The 27,791-nt window shown below is 43.5% G+C and overlaps 1 protein-coding gene across 7 annotated transcripts; it reads left to right on the forward strand.

The window, feature by feature from the left end:
• On the forward strand, positions 1 to 27,730 carry LOC101161013 (uncharacterized). Of its 7 annotated transcripts, none has more exons than XM_011488487.3 (21): positions 1 to 478; positions 571 to 710; positions 4,681 to 4,836; positions 4,905 to 5,101; positions 5,168 to 5,194; positions 5,886 to 6,056; positions 9,154 to 9,282; positions 9,518 to 9,616; positions 10,187 to 10,250; positions 10,487 to 10,536; positions 13,883 to 14,094; positions 15,441 to 15,683; positions 18,026 to 18,109; positions 18,190 to 18,245; positions 18,339 to 18,480; positions 18,588 to 18,857; positions 19,357 to 19,441; positions 25,270 to 25,385; positions 25,494 to 25,661; positions 25,730 to 25,822; positions 27,261 to 27,730. In XM_011488487.3, exons 3-21 carry the CDS (start codon positions 4,745 to 4,747, stop codon positions 27,387 to 27,389), a joined length of 2,427 nt encoding a protein of 808 aa, XP_011486789.1. In that variant the 5' UTR covers positions 1 to 478; positions 571 to 710; positions 4,681 to 4,744; the 3' UTR covers positions 27,390 to 27,730. The 7 variants fall into 7 exon arrangements, with proteins under 7 accessions (XP_011486789.1, XP_020567827.1, XP_011486791.1 ...); XM_020712168.2 differs by having other exon boundaries at positions 18,029 to 18,109; XM_011488489.3 differs by lacking the exon at positions 9,518 to 9,616.
• The last annotated feature ends 61 nt before the right edge of the window (positions 27,731 to 27,791 follow it).

Raw genomic sequence — 27,791 nt, forward strand, 5'->3', positions numbered from 1 at the left:
CACTTCCTTTGGGTCTATGTTGAAGTACTGTTAACGTGCTCTGTTGTATTGTTCTGCAAATGTAATAAAGTTTTGAAGAAAAAAAACTGTAGCGAATAATTGGCGCCGTCAGCACCAGCTGCGTGTAAGCTAGCATCCCTGGTGGAAGTGAACCGTGTCCCGTTTTTCCGCATCGTCGCCGTCGGGGACTGAAAAACTGGACTTTATGGTCTGCCTGGATGCTCTTTTGTTCTGTTTTTGTGCTGAAAGTTAGCGAGGGCGCGCGCCCTTTTGTTAGCTGCTAAAAGGAGTCCCGCCGCCGGGAATTGCTGCAGCTGCAGTCAGAACTTTGAAGTCACGTGATCTCCGTTTATTTCATTTTAAAATCAACTGGTAAAAACTCAGAAATAAAGTTTAATTCAAGCAAACCATTAACAGATGTTAAGTTTGGTGTCATTTTTGCTCTGGACGTCACCCGGTACCTACAGGCAAAGTTCAAGTGAGTTTATAAATATCAGCTTGCTACTGCTAATAGATTTTCTTTAATTGTCCCTTAAACTAATTAGTGAATTTTGCCTTTCTTTCCCACAGAAGTGGAACATTTGTAAGTATTTTCCCGCAAAAAAAACCCAACAAACTCTTATCACGCCCATTTGAGGAAGCCACCCTAAAGTCAGAGGACGCAGTGTGATTACGTCATTCCTGGACGAACGTGGTGGTACTCCTAAGAGGTAGGTGGGATGCTCACCTGTCCTACCTGCTGTAGGAAACGCAGGAATGTTGTTGGTAGTTTGGGAAATCTCCTGGTTGTTTGCAGTCACTACTTGAAGGGAAGCATTGACCGCTGGTTAGATTCCGTCCTTTTCACACGTTCGCCTATTGAGAAACCAGAGACAGAAGGTCCTGCTGGCCAACAGAACCGACAATGTGGACTGAAGGAGGTCTATGTGTGGTTCATCTGAACGGCCAAAAGCTTTGATCATCCCTCAGTATCTAAGCCATTGGTATTTTATCATAAGATGAACAAAAACGTTTATGCTCAGATTTTTGTTTTTCTATCAGTTCAGTTTTTTTCTGGCAGCGGGTCACATCTCTGCATCATTCTTGGCATTAATAATCCAAGTTTAATGAATGTTCCGGACTACTGATCAGAAGGGCCTTTCATCAAAACACTTGCAGAGATCCGCTGTTAGGAAAAATACACAAGTTTTACTTTACAGAACTTTGAACAGGGCCGCTCATTCTTGGTCATGGAGATCTACCACCCTGCCTGTTTTCCAGCTCTCCCTGCACTGTGAACTGCTGGTTACCTGGACCAGGTGTGTTCATTCAGTCAGAATGTGGAGACATCTGAGTGAGCTAATCAGCAGCTAGCAGGACTTGGAATCTGGAAAACAGGCGGCTGGTAGATCTCCAGGACCAGGAATGAGCGGCCTGACTTGGAAAGAAAGCGTCTTCAATCAAAGCAGTTCAGACCTTTAACATGCCGTCAACTCTTCTCTTGGATGAGCAGAAAAGAAAAGGCTGGAGAATAGGCCTTCACAATAAAGGACAAATTTAAAGTGATCGTTTTTTTCAAGCTATGCAATATCCAGCGTTCGAAATAAGCGGTTATCCTGTTGTCCGAGACAACCAGTTTTAACGGAGGACAACCAAAAATGAACCTGATGGTTCGTCCGTGTGACAACCTGGTCTTTTATTCAACATTTTGGTATTTTTCGACTATTTCTCAAAGTTTTTGGGAAACCGACGTCCGACTTTTAAGATAAAACCGAGTGTACACGAACGATGTCACATGACTTCGGAACGAACCGAGTACGCCCGAAGACGTGAGCGGCATCAGCCTCAGCAGACTGAGTTGGACATTGATGATGATGATGACATGTCTTGTTTAAAAGATCAGGGATATTAGTCTTTACTGCTACTGCAGCGCACAATGTAAACATGCTATCATTTACACATGTTTATTTGACATAGATGTTATATCATAGTATAACTTTTCATCATATATAAATATTAATTTATATTTGGAATGTTGTACTAGTCCAGTCCATACAAGTGTTCTAAATTTTAAAAATACTCATTAGGTTACAGTGTTGGTTAATGTAAACAATTTTCTGATATATTACAGGGTTAGATAAGGTATTTTCATTTGACCATAGCAGTATTTGATTTACATGGCAATACTTTGTGTAACCAGATGCTTCAGTATTAAGTAAAATGTTTGTTTTTAATATTAAATTAGTTTTTTTAAATGTCCATCATAACAGGCAGTTGATATTAGATATATAGAAGAAATAAAGATGTAAGTACTGACATCTGAGTAGGTTTCGTTGCTGTTGAATATTGGTGTCGAAGGACAACCAAACATTACTTTCCACCTTTTTTTCCCCTTATTTCTAACGCTGATATCCATATTGCAAAAGTCTGCAAAATTGTAAACCTTAAATGTGCTTAAACAATCTTATGACAGCTTGAAATATTTAACAAATCGAATCAATCCCTTTATGCATTTGACCAATCAGATAGAGCCCTTCAGCTGGTTGACCAATCGGACGGAGTTCTTATGTTAGATGTTGGCCTCCTATGTAGACGAGGGTCATTTGGAGAATAATCTAAGATATTTTGACTCTCTTTAAAAATAAATTGTTGCAGTGAAATGGAAATGTTTTGGTGGTTTTGCCATTTGTTCATATATCGCAAGTTATACCATCATCGCAATATTGACCACTCATATCGCACATGGCGAGTTTTCCTCGTATCGTGCAGCTCCTACTGGAGAACAAGTTCTGTAGCTCTATTGAAAATCTGTCAGCAGCAGAGACGGAATCTGCCATGTTGGAGGGAAAACATTTCAAGACTGCTGGCATTGAAAGAGCAGACAGTTTCTGAAATAGCTGCTGAGGAAGAAAGACTCAGAAATGCAATTATGAGATTAACTTTCTGTATCATGTCCTCTATTGTGAGAAAAACACTAAAAGAAAAAACCCCAAACAGAATTTTCATTGGAGTGGGTCTTTAAATAAGTACTGTAGGCTTCCAGGCCAGTCGGAGACGACGCCATTGCAACTGTTTCCTGAGACACAAAAACTCAAAGAAACTCGATTAGTGACCAAATTATCTCCAGCTGCAAATGAAAATGGCTAAAGTCATACCACTAAACAAAACTGGGGATAAACATCAGTTCACAAACTGCAGAGGATTGGTTTTAGAAACAACCGTCAACTACACAGGCTGTGATAGGTCCTATTTAGGAAATTACAGATGCAATATAAAAAAAAATTGCACTGGGGATATGTGTTGTTCTAAAAAAGGCTTTTAATACAATCTGTCATGAAGTTTTGACTAAAAAGCTGGAGTTGTATTCGATCAGGGGAGTGGCACTTTACTGGATAAGGAGTTACCATGACAACCAAAAACTGTTTGTGAAAATGGGAGAGCACCAGTCAGAATATTTCTGCACAACAGACTGTTTTTCCAAACACTTGTGAAAGAATGGACTGAATTCCAGCCTGGAACTGTCATAGGACGCCACCTGTGCAACAAATCCAGAGGTGAAATGTCCTAAATCTTCCACAGTCAGCTCTTTCAGAACAACAGCAGCTCAGACACCAAGTGGTAGACCACGTGACCTGATGGAGAGGGGTCAGAGGACGCTGAAGCACAGAGGTCACCGACTTTCTGCAGTCAGTTGCTACAGAGCTCCAAACGTCATGTGACCTTCAGATTAGTCCAAGTCCAGCACCCAGAGAGCTTCATGGAATGGTTTCCATGGCCGAGCAGCTGCATCCATCCACACATCACCAAGTGAATGCAAAGCGTCGATGCGGCGGTGGAAAGCACGCCGCCACTGGACTCTAGAGCAGTGGAGACGCCTTCTCTGGAGAGATGAATGACACTTTTCCATCTGGAAACCTGATGGACCAGTCTGGGTTTGGAGGTTACCAGGACAACGGTACATTTTGGACTGCATTGTGCCTAGTGTTAGATTTGGTGGAGGAGGAATCATGATGTGGGCTTGTTATTCAGTACTTGGCCCCTTAGTTCCAGTGAAATGAACTCTGGATGCCTCAGGATACCAAACATTTTGGACAATTCCATGCTCCCAACCTTGTGGGAACAGTTTGGAGCAGCCCCTTCCTCTTCCACCATGACTGTGTACCAGTGACCAAAGCAAGGTTCACAAAGACATGGAGGACAGAGTCTGGTGTGATGAACTGGACTGGCCTGCACAGAGTCCTGACCTGAACCCCATAGAACACCTTTGGGATGAATTAGAGCAGAGAGCCAGGCCTTCTCCACCAACATCAGTGTGTGACCTCACCAATGACCTTCTGGAAGAATGGTCCAAAACTCCTAGAAACACTCCTCAACCTCATGGACAGCCTTTCTAGAGGAGTTGAAGCTGGAACAGCTGTAGAAGGTGGACTAGCATCATGTTGAACTCTATGGGTTAGGAATGGGACGGTACTTCAGTTAAAGCAGCTGAGACGATACTTTGGTAATAAAGTTTATGTCTGAAATAAACTGATATTTAAACTGTGAGCTAAGCGTGTCACACACTGGGGAGGGACCTCTCTCTTCTTAACAACATTAAATTAAGAAGCAGTGAGGGAACTGTGGGTTTTACCCCCCTCCATCTATGACGGTAAACTGGGCTCTCTGGACAGACTCCTTTTTCTTCTCTTGTCTCCTCCACAGCTCCAGATACTCCTCCTTTCCAAAGGACTCTGAGGGGGAGCTGGCCTCCTTCCCTGGGGGAGTCATGTCCCGCCGCAGCCTGCCGCTAAACGAAAGTCTTCTTGATGGCGCTCTCACAAGCGGCCTAAACGTGGGAAGGGGAAGAAGCTGGAGCAGGTGAGTGCTGCGTTGGTCTCCTCTCTGTTCCGTTCTTCTCGCATCACCCTCCTTGTATCGTCCTGCAGGCTTCAGAGGTCTGCACCTGTTCAGCGTCACTCTGCTTCGTGCTCCGAGTCGCTCCTCCTTGGCTCTCCTCGAAGGCACACACGGCAGCCGGTCCACAACAGCAGCCTCCACAGCATGGTGACCGACACCTCTCTGATGTCCTCCCTCCTGGAGGAGTCCTCCATCCAAGACAGCACCATGATCAACACCATGTGGGGTACGCCTCCTCATCACCATCGTCAAAAATCAGGCAGTCTGGTTTTCACGTCGTTCTCCTCTTTAGGTCTGGACCAGGATGGGGATCCCACAGGTGAGCACCTCTCCTCTTTGGAGGTGTTGGTTGTGCCTGCAGGTCCAATGTTTTGAACTGAGGTGAAGGGCATCTGCCTGCTTTAAAGTCTCACTGCCGTCATCTTCTGATCTGTTTTCAAAACATCCCCAGTGGTCTTTCCATGAGGATTATTCCATTTTTAGCCAAAAGAAAACTGTCATAGTTTCTGCAGAGCAACAGAAGTTCATTAGAAATTCACCTCTGAGTTGTGGGCGGGACCGTTGGTAAGCCCGCCCCTTCCCATCATTGATCCATGAACGTGCTCTCCCACTAGCTTACAGCCCCTCACAAGCCCAAGCTAACGTTACTTGCGGAACATAAATGGTGACTAATATCAGATCTATCCATCCGTCCAGTTCCGATTTAAATTTCAGCTCAGATCAGGAAAACAACGACGTTCATGGATCTATTGGTGTGCAGGTGGATGATCAGAAAGGGGCGGAGCATGGATCTTATGCCCTGTTGATAGAAGTCTCTGCATAATAACTACAAACTTTTTCAAACATTTTTCATCCGCTCCTGATTCACAATAATTTGCATAAAAAATACTCAGAAATGCAGTTTCAATCTTATGTTTCTTTATGAATGTAATCAGAAAAATACTCCAAGAAGATGTTAAACACACCAATCACACCGTTTTCATGGGAGTGGATTTGTCTGTCTGATGCAGAGAATTCCATGTCGGAGGAGACCTGCAGCAGACAGCGGACTCAGCGGTGCAGCAAGCTTTTCTGCAGAGAATGCATCTCTCAGCCTGCAGCCAGGCCCTGCCCAACGGCTGCTACTCTACATCCAGAACCTTCCGCCGTCTGCCAGGACAGAAACCGGGGAAGCTGCACAGGTGAGGCGACAGGACTGGCCGTGATTTCCTGAGTCAGCTGGGCGGTTGGAGGGCGGAGCTTCTTTAAAGCCTTAGTCACCCGTACGGGTCAGACCCATACAGGAGCTGCGGGCTTTTTGGGTTGTAGAGGGGAGGGGCTGCGTCTTAACAGGACTGTTGGGCGTCCAGACAAATGATGCTCTTTCTTTCTACGCTCTAACAGCCAGGCTGCACGCTAAGGAGCGCACACCTTTCACTTGAACAGCTCTGAAAGCTCCCTGCACGGGGGGGGGGGGGATTTGTGTGGCACGCCTGCATCTCACCTACTTCGACACCAACCAAACAACTTCTGTGTTCTCTACATCCATAAGTCCCTTCTGAGGAGGAGTTCAGGTTTAACTCTATTAATCTCTTCAACCCAGAACCTTTTTATTGTTCCGTCCTGAGCCTGGGGGAGGGGCTTCTGCCTCATCACCCGTGGTCAAAGAGCAGGATGGGGTACCAACGCAGTTGGGTTGTTTCTGGTCTCTGTATCACAGCTTGTGGTCTGTTTTTGGTCTGTGTTTTGGATGGGAAAAAAAAGGCGACAACGGTTCGGATCCTTAAAGCAGCGTTTAAGGAAATGTTTTGTCCTGCTTTAGCACACATCATCATGGAGCTCTGCAGAAGCCTGATGATGGCAGTCAGGTGTGTTTGAGTGGGGTTGGATGGAATAAAAATGCAGGGTGGTGTTCCTAGAGGAGGTTCACACAGCGCCTGACTTTGCTCTGACTTGCAGATGGGCTGAGCTCCTCTGTGATGCAGGATCTGCAGGCCGCTGTGTTCGCGTGCTGCCAGGTGTGTCTGTGCTTTGAGCGCAGACGCACCTGGCAGGTGCGTCTCAGAGGGCCACAGGCTTGCAGGTAGAGTCATATGCAGATGGTGTTGAGTCTCGGCTAGCTCCCCCTGCTTTGGCTGTTTCCCCGGTGACATGCAAACCATTGGCAGTCTGTTGAAGTGTGACTGGTCAGCTCTGGCCATGTGGATGAGATTCAGGTGAGAACTTACTGCCGCTCTGTGCCTCATCTTGGTCTGGCCATGGTGGAGGAATGATCCAGAAGGAACCCCATCTCAGCGGTCCTCTTTGTGAGTCATGCCGGGTGACCCCCTAACTGTCCGGTCAGGTTTGCCGTTGATGCGGAATATCATAAATATATATATATATAAAGAGACGTATACAGCAAATGTTTTTACCTGATGATAAAACGGATTCGTCTGCGATGAATGGTTGTTATTTTATTTGTTTTTATTCTTGTAAAGCCCTTTTATGATTTAAGATTCAGCCGTCACGCCAGCCAGGTCTGTGAAATCTGATCTCCACGTTTGACCCCTCCCTCGGGGGAGCGGTCAGCTGCAGACACAGGGACCCATTTGGTGGTGTAACCCCCCCAATTCTGGAGACTCGGCCTATAGACTCGGCCGTGGATTTGAAAGTCTCAGGGTGGCCACTTTTCCACTAGGCCACTGTTAGCTGGTTAGCTTTCTGGTTCAAATCTGTGCTGAGTCCCTTCTGAGTGGATTTGCATTTTGCACAATCTCTCCACTCCAAACGTGATTCGTGTCACATCTGCGTTGGCCGCCTGTCCTTTGGTGCGTGGCGAATTCGCTGATCCAAAACTGTTCATAAGCTTGACGCCCCAGCCGCATGTGGGAGGAGCTACTGTCAAATGTGTTAAACCCGATCACTACACGGAGCGGTGTCTGTGTATGGAAGACCCGGATGATGTTTAGAGATCAGGTTTATTCATTTAGCAGAGCTCTACAAAACCATGTCTGGTTCATGACATCATTCAGAGACTCTCCCGGTAATAAACATTGACAAAGCATTTTGGATAAGAGGTGAAAGTCCAGATGACAGCCCTTAAACCCACTACTATGAACTTATCGGATAGTGAAGTTTCATCCACAGTTTTCACGCGTACAGCCGCATTCCTGTTTTGCAAAGTGACTGAGTCCTTTACACGTATTACAGTCTTTTCCAGAAGCAGGGTACTGTTTTGGTGAGGGCACAGTTCTACATCTTTTACACTTGAACGTCTTTGTGTCCATCTGGAAGCCACCACCTGCAGTGCATCTCTAAGGCGTCCGCCGCGTCACCACAGCTACCAATGCGCTCTCTCCTTCCGCGTCCCTGGTCCCTTTGCTGAATGTCTTGGCATGCTGAAGGACCAGTTCACTGGCCTGATAGACCTTTACAGCGTCCGGCAAAGAGAGGTCGTGTCTCAAAGAAGTCTCTCTCAAACCTTCTGGTCCCTGATGCCTTAAACAATCGGGCCTTGGATGATGTAATCCTGCAGCACGCCAAGATTGACATCTTCGCTTTCAGTTTCAAGTCCGTGGGGAAAGGCATCAAAACTCTCCGTGACCTGCTGCTGCACACAAGAACCGAACACATACCACTCGTAGGTTTCATTCTTCTTTGGCGAACAGTGTTCATAAAACATCAACAAACTTATCTTTCTCCTCGGTGTAAACAATCGCATTGAAGCCTTAGCTTGTGGACCAGCGACGGCGAGCAACAGGGCGATCTTCTGTGCATCCTGTTTAGTATCCAGCCCGATGTTTTGAAGAAGCACGAAATGCTGCTGGAACGATTTCCACTCAGTCCACAGTGCCACCTTACAGCCTCCGGTGGTCTCACTTTCAGTGACTGCTGCGACCCCGCTGCTGGTACCCTGGAATGGTACCACTTATTTCCCGTCTGTACAGTTCATCACTACCCTGACGGGGGCGTTTTTCAGCAAGAAATCAATTGCGATTGAAAATCAAACATTTTATAGACGGCGTGAAAACGCCAAAAGCAGAATTAGAGATCAACACAGGAAGTCCTTAGAATAAACTGTTTTTGTCTGATGTTTTCATTGTGTTGTGACTTCCTCTCTGTGTGCAGTTAACAAAATATCATTTTTAAAAATGACGCCTATAGTTTTCTTTGTAGAATAATGGAATCATTTGGTTGGTAGAGTTTTTTTTTTTTAAATCTAACAGCCAACTTGTCTGGTGAGTCAAACTCAGTAATACTGTCTGTCTTTCTTTCTTTCCTCCTGTGTTTATAAAAGTGTTGTTGTGATGCTCACAGGTAACGACTGTAAGAAGAAGCAGCTCTCACAGATGCTAGCTCCTTCCTCCTACTCACCCTCCTCTTCCAGCTGGTCCTCCCTGGCAGTGTGTGTGTTGGGCCTCGTGTACAACACCGCCGTTCGTTCAGGTGCGGTAAATGCTCCTGCAGACATTTGACAGAAGATCTTCACAGTCAGACCTTTTGATGAACGTTTCCAAATCCTCAGGCTGAACACCTGCAGCTTTCAGAACCGTCTTAAACTGCTTGTGTCCAGAGTTTTTGAAGTTGCTCACTAACAAAATGAGGATGAGTTATTTGTTGGTGGTCCGGACTCTCAGGACAACTCTAACCTTCAGCTTCTGCCTCCATGTTGCTCCTGTAGCCCGGGTTCTCCTCCGACTGTCTCTGCAAGCTGCTGCAGCTCTGTGGCCTCTCATCATGACCGCCTCCTCTGCTCCTGTCAGAGCTGGAAGCTTTGCAGGTTAATTGCTGTCTTGCGGTGGGGGTGCATGGCGTTTTGTTTTAGTCTAGAGAGCCCCTTTGTTTGGTTGCCTAAGCATGGAGATGTGCAGCAATACAGATTTTGTAATCTATAATCAGACACTGCTGAAATGAAGCTGGGTTTCTGCTCCTGCAGTCTGATTTTAGACCTCTAAGGTGTGAGTAGGTGGGTTTGCTGCTGTACTGCGGTGCATCTCTTTAAAGACCCACTCCAATGAAATTCTTGTTTAACGTGTTCTTGTAGCATGTTTCTAATGGAGGACATGTATGTAAACACTTCAGATAAAACTGCCTTGCTGAGTATTTTATTCCGTCAGGAACAGATGAAAAGTTCACCTGTTGTGAGGCAGGAAGTGACACGGACGGGCCCACGTCTTCTCGCTCCGCTCCATTCTGATGCATCCACTTGCACAACCAATAGATCCATGAACGTTTCTGTGTTTTGGAGTGGGGCTTTAGGGAGCTGTGGGAACATTTCTCCATCTTTGTTATCCCGCCTCACCTTCATGTTCATCCTAATTCAACCGAGTTAAATGTTCTCTTTGTGCAGCTCACCAGTGCAGAGGGCTCTGCAGACGATGGAGCCAGCTGACCTCCAGGCTCCACCTCACTCAGTAAGTTGAATTTACGCATTCAGAGTCAGAAAGGGAATCACTTTTAAACTTATGTGCTTTTTGCATTTCTGTGCAAGTTTAAGTGTAAAATAGGGGATTTTATTTAAAGGTGAGCCAGGGAAGATCTGAAAACCTTCGTCTTCAGCCTCAAACATTATCAAACAAATATAGTGGAAAGTTATTCTACACACATGAAACACACTAGTGAAATTACACTCTGTGTTCTCTGTCTGCAGGTTTTCTTTGACACTGTCCTGGGTTCTGCTGCCTCTGCTGCTTCTCCTCAGTAAGTTCTTCATTTGCTTATTCAGACGGACTTAAAAAAAGCTGCCGATCTTCTATCAGCTGTAGATCCTCTTTCCTCCGCCATAAGTCCTCCATCAGCAGCTGTTGATCTTCCTTCAATATTTGTAGGTCCTCCTTCAGAAGCTTAATAGAATTTAACAGCTGGATGTCCTCCTGCAGCAGCTGTAGTTTCTGGTCCACAAGGTACAGGTTCCTTCTTCTTTAAGTGGTCCGGCCCGGCTTTTCCTAGCTGAGCTTCTCTCTCCCTTCACTGCAGCCACAGCTCAGCTGCTACTAAGGTACTGAGCTCTAAAAGATACTACTCCTTTTAGTCCTCAGTACCTTCAGGAGTAGCTGAAGGTACTGAGGACTATAACAGCGTTATAGCGGGGATAAAAGTAGTTAGTTCGATTACTCTGTAACTTGAAACTGCATCAGTAACTTCACTACACTTAATGGAGTTACTTCCAACACTGCTTGGCTCCTTCATCTGCTGTGCACCTGCATTAGTCAGAGATAATAGATCAGTTTTTACCAGATGTAATGTAGTCATATTTATCTTCTAGCTATGCATCGTTCAAATTCAAATATGAATAAATATAAATTATTGATGTGGCCCACAATGCTAGTTTTCCACCATCTTCATTTAGTTGTTTTTTCTGGCGTCCTGATAGTTGAGTGCTTTTTTTTTAAATTTGCAGATGTTCACAGTAGTGTTTTTCAACCTTTCTTGAGCCAAGGCACTTTGTCCTTGACAAAAATCCCGCGGCACACCAGCATTCCAAAAAATGAAGAGGAGAAACTCTATAGTCTGTGTTGATGTACAGTCCCTCTGCAGTCTCACATGCATTTTTGTGATAATTGTGGCAGAAAAAGCTGGAAGCTGCAGCTGTTTTTTCTAAAAGATGACATAAAAGTTAAGTTAGTTTTCTGTAATAATTTTCAACTAAATTCTTAGATATTTTACCCTGGTAGTTGTGTTTTACCCTTCAGTTGATTGACATGGAATTTTATGTAACCTCACAAAAAACAAATGTATTCTTTCTAAATAGTAATTTATTTATTTTTTTGAATATTTTTTTCAATGTTAAGTGCAAAGGCTACTGTAATTTTTTAACAATTTTATGATCACAATATGTTTGATAAAATTTACACAGAAAAACTAACTTTAACAAAAAAGTTTTATTTCTTTTTAGATGATTAAATGTTTTTCAATTTAGTTTAATTGTCTGTTGGCCACTTCACCTTAATCCTGTTTCTTAAATGTTGTTATTACTTCTATTTAAGTTTAACACATAAAATAATCTAGACGTTCTTAGAAAAGTGTTTCAGTTAGAAAGATGACTTGGACCAAACTCTGGGATGTTTGGCTGTTAATAAACACAAACCTTGAAGGAGAACTAAACTGTTGACCTCTGATTTCATCAAGAAGATTTTAAAACTGTTTGTGAGTTCGTTGTGGTTTCAAGACGTTGAACTACTTTAACCCAATGAATCATGGGAGATGTAGTGAGAAAACTGCCGGAGATCGTTTCTCTGCGCTTCATTGTTTTGTTCCACGGTCTGACACCGGATTCTGTGGAAAGCTACACCGCTAAAGACGAGCTTTAGCTGGTATTTTTGTTAGAACTGAGAGACTTTATGAGCAGAATCTGAACAAGGAAATGAAGACTTTAACCACTTCTGATTGGTCAGACTGATATGTGATTAAGCCTCCAAGAATGATTGGTGGAGACTGTTAAAGGGGCGGGACTTTTCAGAAAACAGCTGACTCTACGGCTAAATCGCGGTACCGTCATTCTTAACAAAATGTCTTTAATAGAATCAAATAAACAGAAAGAAAAATGCATTTTATGATCTTTCACATTCCTTTTTTTTTTTTTTAATTGTTCTGTCCAACAACTGAGGAAACAGATGAGCCCTGAAGGCCTTTTGTGTCGGACAGGTTTTACTATTACAAAAAGGGGTTATGAATCCTCCTTTTTGTTTGTTTTTATTTTGTTTTTTTATTTGTTATATTTTGTGTTTTAAGTATATATATATATATATATACATATTCTTTGTATTAAAGTGTGTGTGTGTGTGTGTGTGTGGGGGGGGGGGGTAGAAGAAAAAGGAAATAAAGAGGGAGGGGGAGAAAGTGAGGGGATAAAAGTGCAGAGTTGCTAATACGTTATGATTTTAAGCTGTGAAACAATTACACTAGATCTGCATAAAGACACATTTTATCCAAAAGGGAAAAATCTGGAGGGATAAAGCAGACGGGGAGCAGTGTGCACGTGCACGTGGGGGTGAAGCTACATGCACACTGCCAAAGTGAGCCATGTGATCACAAGGGGAACCAGATCCTCTCCAGCCAGACCAGGAGAGAGAGGGAGGCCCCCGGACCAGGACGGGACCCATGCAGCCCGAGCAGGGGGGGACCGCCCTCCCAGCTAGGTGCAGAGGAGGCCCCCCTACAGGGACCCCTCCGGCACCAGGAGGCATAGATGATCCCAGCGTCAGGACCCCCAGGTCCGTACCGGCCCCCACCACCCAGCCGGAGCTTCATCACCGCAGGCCAGCCCTGAGGCCTTCCCCAAGCAGCCCAAAGATCAAAACGCAACCGAAGCTCCACCCCTACCTCCCCACACACACTAGCCTCTACAGCCCCCTCACCCAACGCGTCCCTCAACCACTCCTCCCTTATCTCTCCCGCCCCCCCGCTGCCATTCCCATTCTGCAAAAGGGAAGGTGAGCCCCAGCGGGTCCCGGCGAGGTAGCCCCCAGGCCTGTCCCCACCCGTGCACTCTCACACACACAAATTCTTCTGGTTCCCCCCGGCCCCCCCGTCGCCACACAGTAACCCCCTCCTGTCCACAACCCCCCCCCCCCCCCCCCCCCCAGCACCGCACGCCCGGCCACCGCCTCAGCTAACAGGGTCCCCGCTCACCAGGCTGCCCGAGAGGACCAGGTGGGTGAAGACCGGCCCCCCTTCCCGATCCCAAATATGTATTGTGGTGTGGGGGTGCAGTGTGTGTGCTGCAGATAAATTGAGGGGGTCTCCAGTGCGGTGGGGGCCCATATTCTTTCATATCAGTGTTTTATCAGGACCTGTTTGGCTGAATGCAGAGCTGATATCTTGGAGATGGGAAATGTTTTAGATCAGTGATTGGGTCATTTCCCACGGCACACTGGCTGAAAAACACTGGTTTACAGGTTCCTTTTGTTAATTTTATATCTTTTTTTATGGTGCTCTCTGTCACATGATTACACTGACTGAACATTCTGTCCATTTGCCTGTTATCCCTTAATCGACGGCATTCTTTTGTTTTTCAAATTTCCTCAGCTGTTTTTTCTTTCTTCAGGTCTGGGGTGGTTCTGTTTTGCCAGTTTCCACTTACTCCTCACATCTGTGAACATCTCGGCGTGGACGACGGCGGTGTCAAACACCCAGGATTCGTCCCTCTCCAACAGCTTCTTTGCCTCTCAGAGCTGGTCAGCAGGAGACGCCTGTGAGGAGCCGAAGGAGGCTGAAGAGGAGCAGCTGCTAGAAGGACCTGCAGAAAGTCCGGCTCAGGTATCAGAACGTTTGCAGTGTCAGACTATCTTCACACTGAGCAAAGTTCACGTTTGCCTTTGTGAGACACTTGTGTGTGTTGTCTGTGATGTGCTTGTGATGAATGGTTGTATTTTTGTGTGTTTTTGTGTTTAATATTCTGAAGCCCTTTAGGATTTTTCTCTGGGAAAGATGCTACAAAGATAAACATTTACTTACCTAAGTTAAAGTGCTATTGTGTGAAATGCGTCATCTGCATTTGACCCCTCCCCTGGAGGGTCCTCCAGGTGAGCATCATGTGGTGATCCAGCCCCCCCAATCCAACCCCTTAATGCTGAGTGGTTGAGAGAGTAGCTTTGGTTTATTTTAGAGAGCTTCATAAATGGCCAGCACAGATCATCCAGACACTCCCAACATGGTCAGTTTGACCCCCCCACTGCAGGATCTTTAGCTGAAAGACGGACGCTTTCTGTGATGCTCTGGTCTGTTTGACAACATGCTGTCCCACTTTAGTCTGAATAGGAAAAATTAAGTCTTTTTTTTTTTTTTGTTTTTGTTTTTTTATTCTATTCTTGATTCCTGACTCCTATGACCCCAACCTTATTATACAGTCAACGAAGTTTTGACTTTTCCAAGAAAATGCGATGGTTCAGATTTCAAGGTGCTGAAAAACTGCAGGGATTTCATCGGTTTGTCCGGTCTCCTCTGAGACGGTCTACTTTAAAGACCCACTCCACTGGAAATGGTGTTGGGGTGTTTTCAACATGTTCTATGGCATTTTTCCCATGATAGTGGATATGTATATAAAGGAAATTAGGATTAAAACAGAATTTCTGAGTATTTGTTCATCAGGAGCAGATGACGCCACAGTCTTACTGCTCCACTCAATTCTGATCATCCACCTGCAGACTAACAGATCCATGAACGTTTATGTTTTCTTGGTCTGAGCTGGAATCTGGATCAGAACTGGACGGATGAATAACTACGACATTGATCACCATCTTAGTTGCACCTCTTGGGGGCTGTAAGCTAGCGGGATAGAGGATAAACAAAGGGATGACGGGAAATTGCTCCGTGCCAACAGTCCTGCCCACAAGTCAGGTGAACTTCTGATGAACCCCTGCCGCTCTGCAGAAGCTATGTCCTAAAAACCACACAGCTTTTGGAATTGGGCTAAAAACGGTGTCATCATCATTAAAACACTTTTACAACAGATCAGGAATGATCAGAGTGGGACACTAAAGTGAGTTTAGGAGGTTTTCTTGTTTACATGGTTCTGTTAGAAATAGAAATGGGGGGAACCTGCCTAAAGTGGCTTCATTTCACTCAGTCAGCAACCTCAACCAGCTGCATGTGATTCTCTGCAGAAGCTGTCTGACGCTGAGCGGCTCCTCCATGTGGAGCAGAGCCTGGCCGCTGTGTGGAAGCTGGTGGAAGCCAAAGGCCAGCGGGCAGACCAGCTACAAAGCAAGGTTAGCTGGTACCACTCCCAGCTGCAGCAGCAACCCCCCTCCCAGAGAGAGGTTGAGCTCCGGCTCAAACGGCGGCTGGACCGGGAGCTGATGCAGCTGCACAGGAAGCTGAATGAAGAGCGAGAGCTGAGGAAGCAGGTCAGAGTCCAGGAGACCAAATCATCATAAGTACGTCATCTGCCACTGGGGCTGGATCCCAATATTCTGAAGTGTCTTCTATAGAAATCTAGTACGATATCTGTGACATCCAAGATCTTTATAAATACAGTAGAGTTTAGTCCATTTACATGCCAGGCAATGTAATTATTGCTCTGAATGTTCAGAATAATGTTGGAACTTCAGTAAATAAACTAAACAAACCAATTGTTCTGCTGTAACCAGTAGAACCGGGTATCATTTTGTAGAATCGATTTGATTCGATTCACCAGAACCTGTACCGATTAACTTTTTCTATTCTTTCTATCCATTCAGTTCGATTAAATTTTGAGTTTACACTGCTCACACATTTAGACGTATTTGTATAGAAATACATTAATCTTTAAATGTTTTAAAGATATTCATATTAATCTAATACAATTCACATAATGTAAATATTATTAGTGACATAATAAACCAGTGAGATTGTTAACACCATACAGTTTCACATGATTTCTCAAACCTTTGTGCTAACTTATGGGGTCCAGATGACCCCAGCCTTGCATTGATGTTCTCCCTACCATGACAAAGGTGGATAAAGGTGGAAAGATTTCATGTAATCCATTGACACCAAGAAAGATGACAAATCATTGAAGAAAAAAGGTTCAGAGCACTGTCTGGTGGGTCTAGATGACCCAACTCCCAATGGTAAAGTGCCTAGGATAGCACAAGGGCTGAAGGAGAAGCTCCAACAAAAATGTACAGATCATCATGTTCTGCCTCTCCTGGAGGTGTTTCAGTTTGGCAAAAAAAACGGTGCTTTAGACCACAAATGGGTCCTTTAAAACATGTTTCCTTAAAAGAGTGTGGAAAATTCCTGCCTGTGAGTCTATAAAGCTGTTCACTTTATTTAAACTAGTGTTAGCATTAGCCGTCCTACAAGAAATTCCATTAAACGTTGGCATCAGCCTGATCAGCTGGTGCGCCGTCCATGTTTGTTTCCCGTGTGCACAAAAATGTTTCTGGTGAGCATCAGATCAGTTCTAATTTAGTTTACTTCAATGTCCCTTTAGGGTTCAGTTAAAAAAAAGTTTATGAAAATCTCCTCCTCAATTATGCAGTAAAATGACTCAGCCGGCGTGGAGAAGCCGTCCTTCTGGATACAAAGGTGTCGGAAACAGTTTTTCTTAAGGGCTGACCCTCGCGGCGAAGGGCTTGGCATCCCTCCGCCGCGTTGGGCTGTGCCGCAGAGGAGAATCACTTTTCTTGACGTGTGCGTGCTCTGATGCACAGAAATTCACATTAAAATGTAAGTAACGACTGTTTGTTTAAGCATGACCTTTTAAAAGTTATATAACCAAAGTCATTAGTTTCTGGGCATTAGCAGCTTTGCACTAACGTAGCTGACCTGCCACTGTCGATGATGTCATCTAATGGGAGTAACGTCCGAATTCAAAGACTATTTTTCCATAACTCTCTGTTTGGAGGGCTAAATTCAGGGGTTGGGGAAGAATTCGGATTCGACCATCGTCTTCGTTTTTACCTACTGGAGCTGTGGTTGGCTAAACTCTGTGGATGGAAAAACTAGAGAACATTTTTAGGATTTGGTGTTGAATGACACAAATTAAAAGTGACATTTGTTTTGTTTAGTCATGAAGTTAAATAGGAAGTTGACAGAAAAACCTTTGAACATGTGACATTAACGTCACAAAAACATTTTTAGTAGTTGTTGTTTTATTGATTCTGATCTCCTGTTGTAAATGAAGGTATAAGGATAGTGATTAAATACTTACCAGTTTAATGTTCATACATCCAGCAAAAATGAGTACATATAGCAACCATTTAAACTTTCTTCTTTTCTTTTGGGCGTTTCCCTTCAGGGTCTCCACAGCCAATCAGCTTCCTTCCTAGATCCTTCAAACCCTCCTCCTTCTTCTTCTCTTCTCCCTGTAACCTCACTCTTCCTCTTGGGTTCCTCTCATTCACACACATGTTCTCCGTCTTTCTGCCGCTAACCTTCATCCCTCTCCTTTTCAGGACAAACCTCCACCTCTCTAGCTTCTCCTCCACCTGTTCTCTGCTCTCACTACAAATCACAATATCGTCTGCAAACATCATAGTCATGGTGATTTCTGCCTAACCTTATCCGTCAGTCTGTCAATCACCATTTCTAACAGGAAGTGGCTCAGCAAAAATGTAAGCATAATAAATCAAATCGTAAGATCTTTGAATCGTTCTTCTGACCTAAATAATGCACGGCTGCTACTGTCTGCTCACCCGAGTTTTAGGATCCTCAAGGTAAGTCTTTGACTGTTCCTCTGACGGTGTGCGTTTGTCTCATGCAGCAGAATCGCCTACAGCAGCAGAAGCACACGTCCCGTCTGGACCAGCTGGAGCAGCAGCTGCAGACGCTGGCCTACCAAATCCAGGTAAACCACGAAGAACGGGTCAAAGCTTCAAAGTTAAACACGGCAGAAAGCAAAATCCTCCTCCTGCTGCTGTTTAACAGGAGCTGCAGGCTACACTAGAAACTTCCACCAGAAACCCACCCTCTGCTGCTGTCAGGTGATCTTCCTTTCCCACAGAGAGGGTACTAAGGCCGCTGCTCAGTGATGGGCACACTACAAAGCAATCACTCCGACCTTTTACTTCCTGCAGTCTAGGGGGCTCGTCCTTCCATGATGCCTTATTTGCCAAGGTTTCTCAGTTGGAGGTGGCTGTAGGGGACATTTTCCGGGACATGGCACATGTGTCCAAACGTTGGGATGGCTGCCAACAGCTGGACAAGATCCAGCAGATGGTGAGAAACTTTCCACAAACGGAGCTGGGAATTTTACAGGAAAGTCCCTCCTGGAAAGCTCTGTTGGAGTAGCAAAACTGGGCTCTAAGGGGAGGTCTGGTCTGTAGATTTCAAAGCAGGTTTCTAAGCTGGTTGGAGAGGAGGTCCGGGCTCTGGTTTCTGGTAACCAGCTGACGTATAGGGGCGATGCTGTGACCCTCCCAGAGGTGCTGCTCACGTGGTTGTCCCAGCAGTTTGTCAGCAGCACCCATCTTGAAGCGGCGCTGCTGTCTCTGGAGCTCAGCATTCTGCAGAACGTCAGCCTGCAGCTGCAGCAGTTTGAGGAGATGGTGGGCGGAGCTGCTCCTCCGGGTGGAGGACGCCCTGTGACCAAGGAGGTGAGAGGCCATGACAGTTTTTTACGTGCAGCTTTCTATGGAAGCAAATGTGTCTCATAATTCAAAATAAAAGTCTCAATTAAAGTATCAATTAAAATAAGGAAAAGAGCCGGTCCTGTTCGCTCCTCCTCTGGAGCGCCACACCGAGGGAGCCGTGACATCATCGCCCCGCCTCCCTCCTGGAAATGCTGACGAATTGAATTATGCTACGGTGGATGTGAAAACAGAAATTCAATCCCCTTTATGCATTTTCGCTTTAATGATGTCACAGAATGAGCGATGTTGAAGTAGAAAAAGCGGTTTGGTGGATTGATTTCTCATATTATATTTGAGTCAACAAACGCAGCTTTGTTCTGAAAATGAAAAAGCATTTCTCGCATTGACTTTTATTTTGAAATTATGAGTCACACATGCTTCCATAGCTCTCTGGCTTTTGATACCACTCTGTAGTACAGATATTTGACCATACCCAACACGGATTCTGAATTTGAACCTGCAGGATGTCCAGGTGATGCTGACAGACGCTCTGCGACAGTTTTCCGAGGATCGGACCGGCATGGCAGACTACGCTTTAGAATCTGCAGGTCAGAACAAACGGCTTTCATTTGTTCTTCATGTAACAGAGGTGGGACTGCACCAAAGGTTAGCTCTGAGCCTTTGCTCGTTCGCTGTGTTGATGGAAAGACCGGCATAGGTTAAAGAGGACTCTCAGCTGATCATGACACAAGGAAAGCAGGTGGAGGAACATCTAGGGAGATAGAGGAGATGGGAAGTTCTCAAAAGGAGAGGGATGAAGGTCGGCTGCAGCAAGAGGTTAATGGAGGTGGAGGACTAATGCCACCTTCACACCGAAATCAACATATGGATAGCATCCCATTGATGTTTGTTACTGGATTGGCCACAGTGACGTGCGCACACAGGTGTCACGCTGCTGTCCCAGTTTGGGACTGGCTGACATCCATCACAAAAATCAAGTCATCTCCGTCATTTCTTAATCCGTTTTCACAAAACATAGCTTTAATTAAAGCTTGGAAAATTATTGATCTCAAGGTTTATTGAAAATAACTATCTCTAAAGATTTATCTGTAAATTCTGCAAGAAATGGTGCCTTCTATTGCTGTCAAATTAACAGCTTCTAAATAGCAGTTAGTCTTGTCAGCAGTCTGTGGGTACAGTCGTGGATAGATTGTAGTGCAGGTGGGATCTGGAGGGCCCTTGAAAATATTTATGTGGTTGTTATGGGATCGGATGTGTGGTGCAAAGGTCGGGTCAGGTTGAAGATGCAGGCGGGATCTGGTGCAGCCTATTAACAACTTTATTGTTATTGTTATTAAGTTTAATTTAAACAAATTAACATTAAGTTAAATAATCTCTGAATACTAACTAGTCTGACAATAAGCCTGTCCAAAGAGGAATGTTTTCAGTCTAGCTTTGAATGTAGAAACTGAGTCGGCCTCTCTTCCATGAGCTGGGAGTTTATTCCATAAAACAGGGGCTTGGTGGCTAAACGCTCTACCTCCAACCGTACTTTTACTAATTCTAGGAACCACAAGCAGTCCTGCATTTAGTGAGTGAAGTGTTCTGATTGGTTGGTAAGGGACTATGAGGTCCTTAATATAGGACGGGGCCATTCCATGTAAGGCCTTATAGGTTAACAGGAGGATCTTGAACTTGATTCTAAAATCAACTGGGATCCAGTGAAGTGAAACTAACACAGGAGTGATGTGATCTCTTCTGCTGGTTCCTGCTAACAATCTAGCAGCTGCGTTCTGAACAAACCGGAGACTTCTTAAGGAACTCTTAGGACACGCTGCTAACAAGGAGTTACAGTAATCCAGCCTCGACGTAACAAATGCATGGATGAGTTTTTCAGCATCACTCTTAGAGAGTAGATTTCTAAAAAAGTATATTACACGCCTGAGATATGTGAGCCTTAAACGATAAATCCTGGTCAAATAAAACCCCAAGGTTTCTAACTGTGGAATTGGAGGCTATGCTTACACCATCCATGCAGAGACTATCTGATCAGACAGAGCATCTCTGAGGTTAACATGCAGTGATTCGAAAATGACATGCAAATAGCCACTTTCCTTAAAAATAGCAACAAACAGCAACATTTAGCCTCAGACGCACTTAAAACACGTACACCATGTGCATGTTGGCCACACATACATGAATTTCCAACAGTGTTTGTTCTGTTCACACATAAATAAGTGCAAATAACATCAGGCGTGTACAAAAATACATTGATGAACCAAACTAGCGTGCTACTTGCTAGCACCCACTTTAGCTCACACTTCCCAGCCTGATCTCTCTATTAAAATGCGATTATTATCATGTGATGCTTCCTCTTGGTCGGGTTACTTTGTTGTCATGGTTTTTGCAGTTGATTGCAAAATATTGTCTCCTTTTGTGAATTTCTGCGTATTTGTGCCATGTCGTATGTCACTTGACGGCCAATCCAGTAATGTAAATCAATGGTGGCGTCCTTTTTAATTCATAAAAAGCACTTTGAACAGTGATCATGAAGGAGAAATGTATAATTGCGGTTTGTGGCTTACTTTTATATAAGCCTGGAGCGAGATTAAAGACATTTGCACCTCTTTGACATTTCCCTTTTTTTTTTTTTAATCTATCGTGCTATCTTCCAAAGTCCTGTTACATTCGGACACTTCCAAAATACACGAGCATGGTCCACATGTACTTCTCCACATCCATGCCAACAGCTTTAATTTGTTTTTAACTGGTTGTTCTTCAGTTTAGGTGTTGTGAAAAATCTGATAAGGTTCTGTTGGAGATCCAGTGGTGCTATGGTGGTGTCTGCACATGCCTAACCAATCCTGCACAGTTATCTTTGTTTAATCTTTTTCCCAGTTACCTTTTACTTTTAACGTTTTGTCACACTCTGTTGAGGATACTAATCAATTTAGAATTGCTTTCTTTATATGCCTTTTATTACTGTTTGATCGATCCCACCATCGTCCCCAGAAGAGCCTCCGTGTGTTGCAGTCATATAATCGTTTCTCATTTGTGAGAATCTAAACAAATCCTGTTTTTCAAGGTGAAATTGCTTAGCCAGGTTCTCAAAACATATGAAAGGATTTCTGTTGCATAATTAAAAAAAAAGTCAATACCAGAAATGCTTTTTTTTTTTCAAAATAAAGCTGCAGTTGTTGACCCAAAAATAAAATGAAAAATCAATCCATCAAACTGCTTTTTCCTTTTCTACTTCAACACCACTTATTCTGTCACTTAATTAAAATAATAAAGAAAATGGTATTTGACATTTCATTTTCCAAAAGTTCTATGGTAAATGTGTATCAAAATTCATTTACAAATGTCTAATTTGACAATTAAAATGGATTAACAGAAATGCTTTTTCATTTTCTAAATGTAGTTGCATCAAATGACTCAAAATTAAAATGAAAAATCAATCCATCAAACTGCTTTTTCCTTTTCTACTTCAACACCACTTATTCTGTCACTTAATTAAAATAATAAAAAAAATGGTATTTGACATTTCATTTTCCAAAAGTTCTATGGTAAATGTGTATCAAAATTCATTTACAAATGTCTAATTTGACAATTAAAATGGATTAACAGAAATGCTTTTTCATTTTCTAAATGTAGTTGCATCAAATGACTCAAAATTAAAATGAAAAATCTATATTTCAAATTGCTTTTTCCTTTTCTACTTCAACACCACTTATTCTGTCACTTAATTAAAATAATAAAAAAAATGGTATTTGACATTTCATTTTCCAAAAGTTCTATGGTAAATGTGTATCAAAATTCATTTACAAATGTCTAATTTGACAATTAAAATGGATTAACAGAAATGCTTTTTCATTTTCTAAATGTAGTTGCATCAAATGACTCAAAATTAAAATGAAAAATCTATATTTCAAATTGCTTTTTCCTTTTCTACTTAACAACCGCTTATTCTGTGTCATAATTAAAACGAAAATGCAAAGAGGGGATTGCATTTGCGTTTTCATATCCACCCATGCGAAAAGTGTCGCATAATTCAATCCGACTCAGCATTTCCAGCGGGGAGGCGGGGCGATGACATCATCGCTATCTCCGTGTGTCCGGCTGCTAACAGACACAGACATGCTAGGAGCAGTGCGGCCAGGCTTGTTCCAACATTCAGTCTCCATGTTGGTTGTTTCTTCCTGTTTGAAATATTTATTTTCATGTGTAGAATATTATGGTCAGACACATCCAGACACTCAATTTTACATTTTTCAAATCTACTAATATGGGATTTAGAGATAAAATAAATAGTCTATTCCTGAATGTAGTTTTTGACTTGCAGAATAATGTTTATAATCTTTCTTATGGGGATTTAATCCCCTCCACACATCAATCAATCCTAATTCTTCTATGGATTATTTGAGAAACTTGGTGATAGTCTTTTTATGTTTCATGTCTACTATAAAGTTTAAGGCTACATTGAAATGAGAATCCCCTCAGCTTCCACAGCAATTACATTAAACACAGACTTAAAAAATTGTTTCACTTTCGGGTGGGGCATAGACATTGACTAATGTTAAAACTGCATCTCCCATTCGTCCTTTTACTATAACGTACTGCCCATCCTTCCCCTTTATCACATTATCAATTTCAAATTTAGTTTTGTTTGGTATCAAAATAGCGACTCCTCGTTTGTGTCTTTGTTTGTATGAACTGTAATATGTATCTCTGAACTTTAAGTATCTCATGTTCTTGATCATTTAAATGGGTCTCTTGCAATAGAGCTAATTGTATATTTTCCTTAATTTTTGCAGAATTATTCCCCTCTATTTTGGCGTGGTTCACATTAAAACTACACATTTATTATTAGAACAATCATATCCATGCACCAAGATAACGACCAACTCATAAACACATTTAAGAAACGGTACAACTGTCAAACGTCAAACTGAACAGAGACTTCCACATGGACTAAAGCTCCGTCTCTCCTCTCTTGTCCCTGTTGGTGGCTGGCCAGGATGTCCTCATTCCAGATGTGGGTCTGCCCCTAGACAAAAATCTAGCTTTGTCCAACATTCCTTAATCTTCAGTCTATGAGCTCTGCCTGAGCCTTTTCCTTCAAATTGGCTCCATATGCAGATTCCATGGGATTATTTCCTCTGGTATTCTTGAAGCCTCTCTTGTGCACGCCGTGCTGTCCCGCCGCCGCGCTGCCACCCCCTCTGCTGCTTGGGTCTGGCCCGGTCCCCTGGTGCTTTTGCTGCTTGGTGGATTAACATCAATCCCTCTCTTCTTTATGTCCAGTGCAGCTTCCATCGTGCTGTTGTAGGCCGTGTGAAAACACCAAAAGCAGAGGGCAAAGATGAATTAGAAATCAGGCTCCTAAAACAGTTTTTTTCTGATTTTATTTTTTTTCCATTATGTTGTGACGTCCCCTCTCATTGCATTCAAAGTGAGATCATTTTCCGGACTATAAGTCGCCCTTTTTTTCATAGTTTGGCAAGGGGTGCGACTTATACTCCGCAGAGACTTATATTAGAACTAAATTGAAATAAATACATTGTCAACCCTCCTGTTATGTTCATTTGTGAGGAACAGAGATGATGTTCCTGGGTCAATTTGATGTATGAGGTATGTTAAGTGTTAAGAGTATGTCAAGTGACTCAGAGATTTAGCAAACTTTTTTACAGTAAGATCTTGAAGGCTAACAACATAATATTCTATTTTCCAATGATTTCATTCAGAAAATTCATTCAGAAATGCAATAAAAATGACAACTGTTTCCACAAATACAGGATGAAAACAGAGTATTAGTTGGCCAATGATGCTTCATGAAAGGAATAAATAAATAAGTATGAGAAAGAATTACTGTGAAATTATGCGATAAACATTCTGCTATGATTGTGTCATATGAGTTTGTGAAAGTTATTAGTTCTTGGTCTCAGATTTTGTCAAATAAATTTCCCGTCAAAATGCGACTTATCTGTGTTTTTTTCTACTTTATAATGCATTTTTGGGCTGGTGCGACTTATACTCCGCGGCGACTTATAGTCCGGAAAAGACGGTAAATGGTAAAGGGCGTATACCTGTATAGCGCTTTTCCACCGTCCTTGAAGGCCCACAGTGTTTTACAGTCACAGTCCCATTCACCCACTTTCAGCAGCTCCACCAAAGAAAGAAATTCTTTAAAAGTCATGCATGTGATTTCCCGATTTTTTTAGATGATGGACATGCAGCCAAAAAGGAGAAATTCTAGCAATATAACTGCTTCTGTATCCCAAAATTCTGTAAAGTGAAACTTCCATTGAGTTTTCCATTATTAGCTTGTTGTCAGAGGTATACTTTCCTTTAGAGCGGAAACTGCTGGAAACACTAGAGAGGTGTGAGGAAGAGTTTGCCGTGTGCTGCTCTGTGATGGTCTGTGGTTGTCCTGCAGGGGGCAGCATCCTGAGCACCCGCTGCTCAGAGACGTATGAGACCAGAGCGGCTCTGCTCAGCATGTTCGGTGTGCCGCTCTGGTACTTCTCTCAGTCTCCTCGTACTGTCATCCAGGTAACTCTGCCGCATCCCTTTCCTCTGTTCTCTAAGTGTTGTATGGAGGCTAGAACTGCAGAAGATTCTGGAATTTGATGTTGGCTGAATGTGTTTGTTTCCATCCAGCCTGATGTTCATCCTGGAAACTGCTGGGCTTTCAGAGGCTCCACGGGCTTCCTGGTGATCCGGCTTTCTATGAGCATTCTTCCCACTGCCTTCACGCTGGAGCACATCCCCAAAGCTCTGACGCCCGGTGGGATGCTGCTCAGCGCCCCCCGACACTTCAGTGTTTATGTAAGAACCACCAACAGCAGACCACCAGGTTCCTGTTCACCTGAAAGCGGAGTTTTCTCCTTTTTTAGGGGCTGACGGCGGAGAATCAGGAGCACGGTCGGCTGCTTGGCACCTTCACCTACAGGGAGGATGGAGAAGCTTTGCAGACGTTCCTCGTTACAGTGAGTCCTCTGTTAAGCTAGACACATCCCACGTGGCTTCAAAAACCAGAGCAGGGAGGGGCTTCTTCTTCCTCTACTTCTGCCTGCCACCAACAATCTTGGGTCAAAGCGGTGCAAATCCTGGGAATCTTCCTCCAGACCTTCTCCATCTCAGCTCTATTCCGATACATTACGGACTTGGAGGCGTAGAGTTCACGCCGGACACAAACTGCAATCATTTATTTCTCCTTCTTGATCAGTTTTCTAACAGTTGGTACTTCCAGGAATCGAATAGGACGCTGCCCATACGTCACTACCAAGCCCCTGATTGGTCAGAGTTGAACTGGTTGAACTTTCAACACGCGTTTTGCACGTAAAGCTCAAAAATGGTTGGAAAATCTCACTTAGATGCATCTCAGCACCAGACTTTTGATCGTGGAAGCCTGAAAAATGCATCTATAAGAACTTTAGTTCTTTTTTTTCATTCTTATTGAACATGGGAACAGAGATGCTTATTAGATGAAGTTCTGGACAAAGTTTGTTGTTCAAAGGTTTTAAAGGATGAAATCCTTAAATCTAATGTGAACATTGATGCGCTCTAGTTTAACGTGTTTGATCTGCGGCTGTTTGGCTTCTTTTCCTTCTGTTCTTCTGTCACAATCTGATGTTTCTTTGGCGTTTTCATTATTTAATGGCTGAATTGGTCTTGGAGAGTAAAGGGTTCATTTCAAATACAGAGACATTTTTTTTAACCTGGACGAGTAAAGGGGGGGTGTATCGGTCTCCCCTCTGTTTAGACTCATTTGGTTGGGGTCGAGTCTATTAAACAAAACTCTCCTTTCTCTGTGCTGCTCAGTTGCTGAGTATGGCCTGTTCAGCGGCCTAGTGTGGGAGCGTCCACCCCAGGACTGAGGTTTGAGACCCATTGCCTCCCTGTTGACACTCATTGAGAGTTAAAACCTCAAACTTGATCACCAACAATCAGACATGAGGGGAGAACAAATGTAGCCACGCTCAGGTGTGTGACGGCAGGTGGGCCTGAGGGACCTTGTTGAGGTTGGGGGGCCAAACTCCCGGCATTCAGGCTTTACTGCATTCAGAATCCTGAGGGGGTCATGGGTCGTCTGTGAGCAGCTCTGTCATCCATGGACGCCATTCCCTTACATTTATCATGCCTTTCATATTCCACTGCAATTCTCTGGTCATTATAATACTGTACATCATAATCTGATCGACCACAGTCCTCTTTTTTTGTTTTTTCTTGTGTGTATGCGTAGCACAAAATCCCAAATCAACCCTTTCTCCTAACTTGCTGCCGGTGTGGGTTTGAATTTTCTGAGTGAGTTTGCAGTGAAGCGTCATCAATAAAAATCCTGACTCTGATTCTAGTGTCTCTTGAAGGACAGTGTTTCTTTTTAATTGTGGTTCCGATTTCTTATTTCTTCTCTCTGCTGTTTAGGAGGAGAACAAAGAGTTCTTCCAAATCATTGAGGTCCAGGTTTTGTCTAACTGGGGCCATCCGGACTACACCTGCATGTACCGCTTCAGAGTGCATGGGACCCCCACCAAGGAGCCAGGACTCCACTGACAGCAGCCGAGTTGTTGCAGCAGGAAAACGGTCTTTTTGTTCAGGTTTGCCTTCAGGTTAGGCTTTGTTCTGTCAAGAGCTGCTAAGGAACACGAGCAGCAGAAAGATGTCATGGAAGGTTTTTATCGTTGTGCCTCTGCCTCATTCAGTTTGGGTCTTTTCAGAATAAAAGCGTCTCATACTTTTGGCACAGAGGCCAAGCAAGAACACACAGGAATTAAACATTTTTTAAATTTTGCAAAAAAAACCCTGAACGTTGTAAATATTCTTTTGTTTAAAAATGTTCAAAAATCTAATAAATCTAATGACCTCTGGTTAAATAAATGTTTCTGTTTCTAAAAGCTTCCTGTTCTCAGGTTCTTGTCCGTGTTAATATTTTTGTTAAATAATTGGTGGAAATAC

This window comes from Oryzias latipes, chromosome 19 (assembly GCF_053564925.1).
Source record: "Oryzias latipes strain Hd-rR chromosome 19, Olatipes_Hd-rR_3.1".
NCBI lineage: Eukaryota > Metazoa > Chordata > Actinopteri > Beloniformes > Adrianichthyidae > Oryzias > Oryzias latipes.

Coding starts and splice junctions, on each gene's coding strand:
- LOC101161013 (XM_011488487.3), top strand. CDS start 4,745: ATGTCCCGCCGCAGCCTGCCGCTAAACGAAAGTCTTCTTGATGGCGCT. Junction 18,110..18,189: donor CGCTGGCCTACCAAATCCAG/GTAAACCACGAA, acceptor GCTGTTTAACAG/GAGCTGCAGGCTACACTAGA. Junction 18,481..18,587: donor TGGACAAGATCCAGCAGATG/GTGAGAAACTTT, acceptor TCTGGTCTGTAG/ATTTCAAAGCAGGTTTCTAA.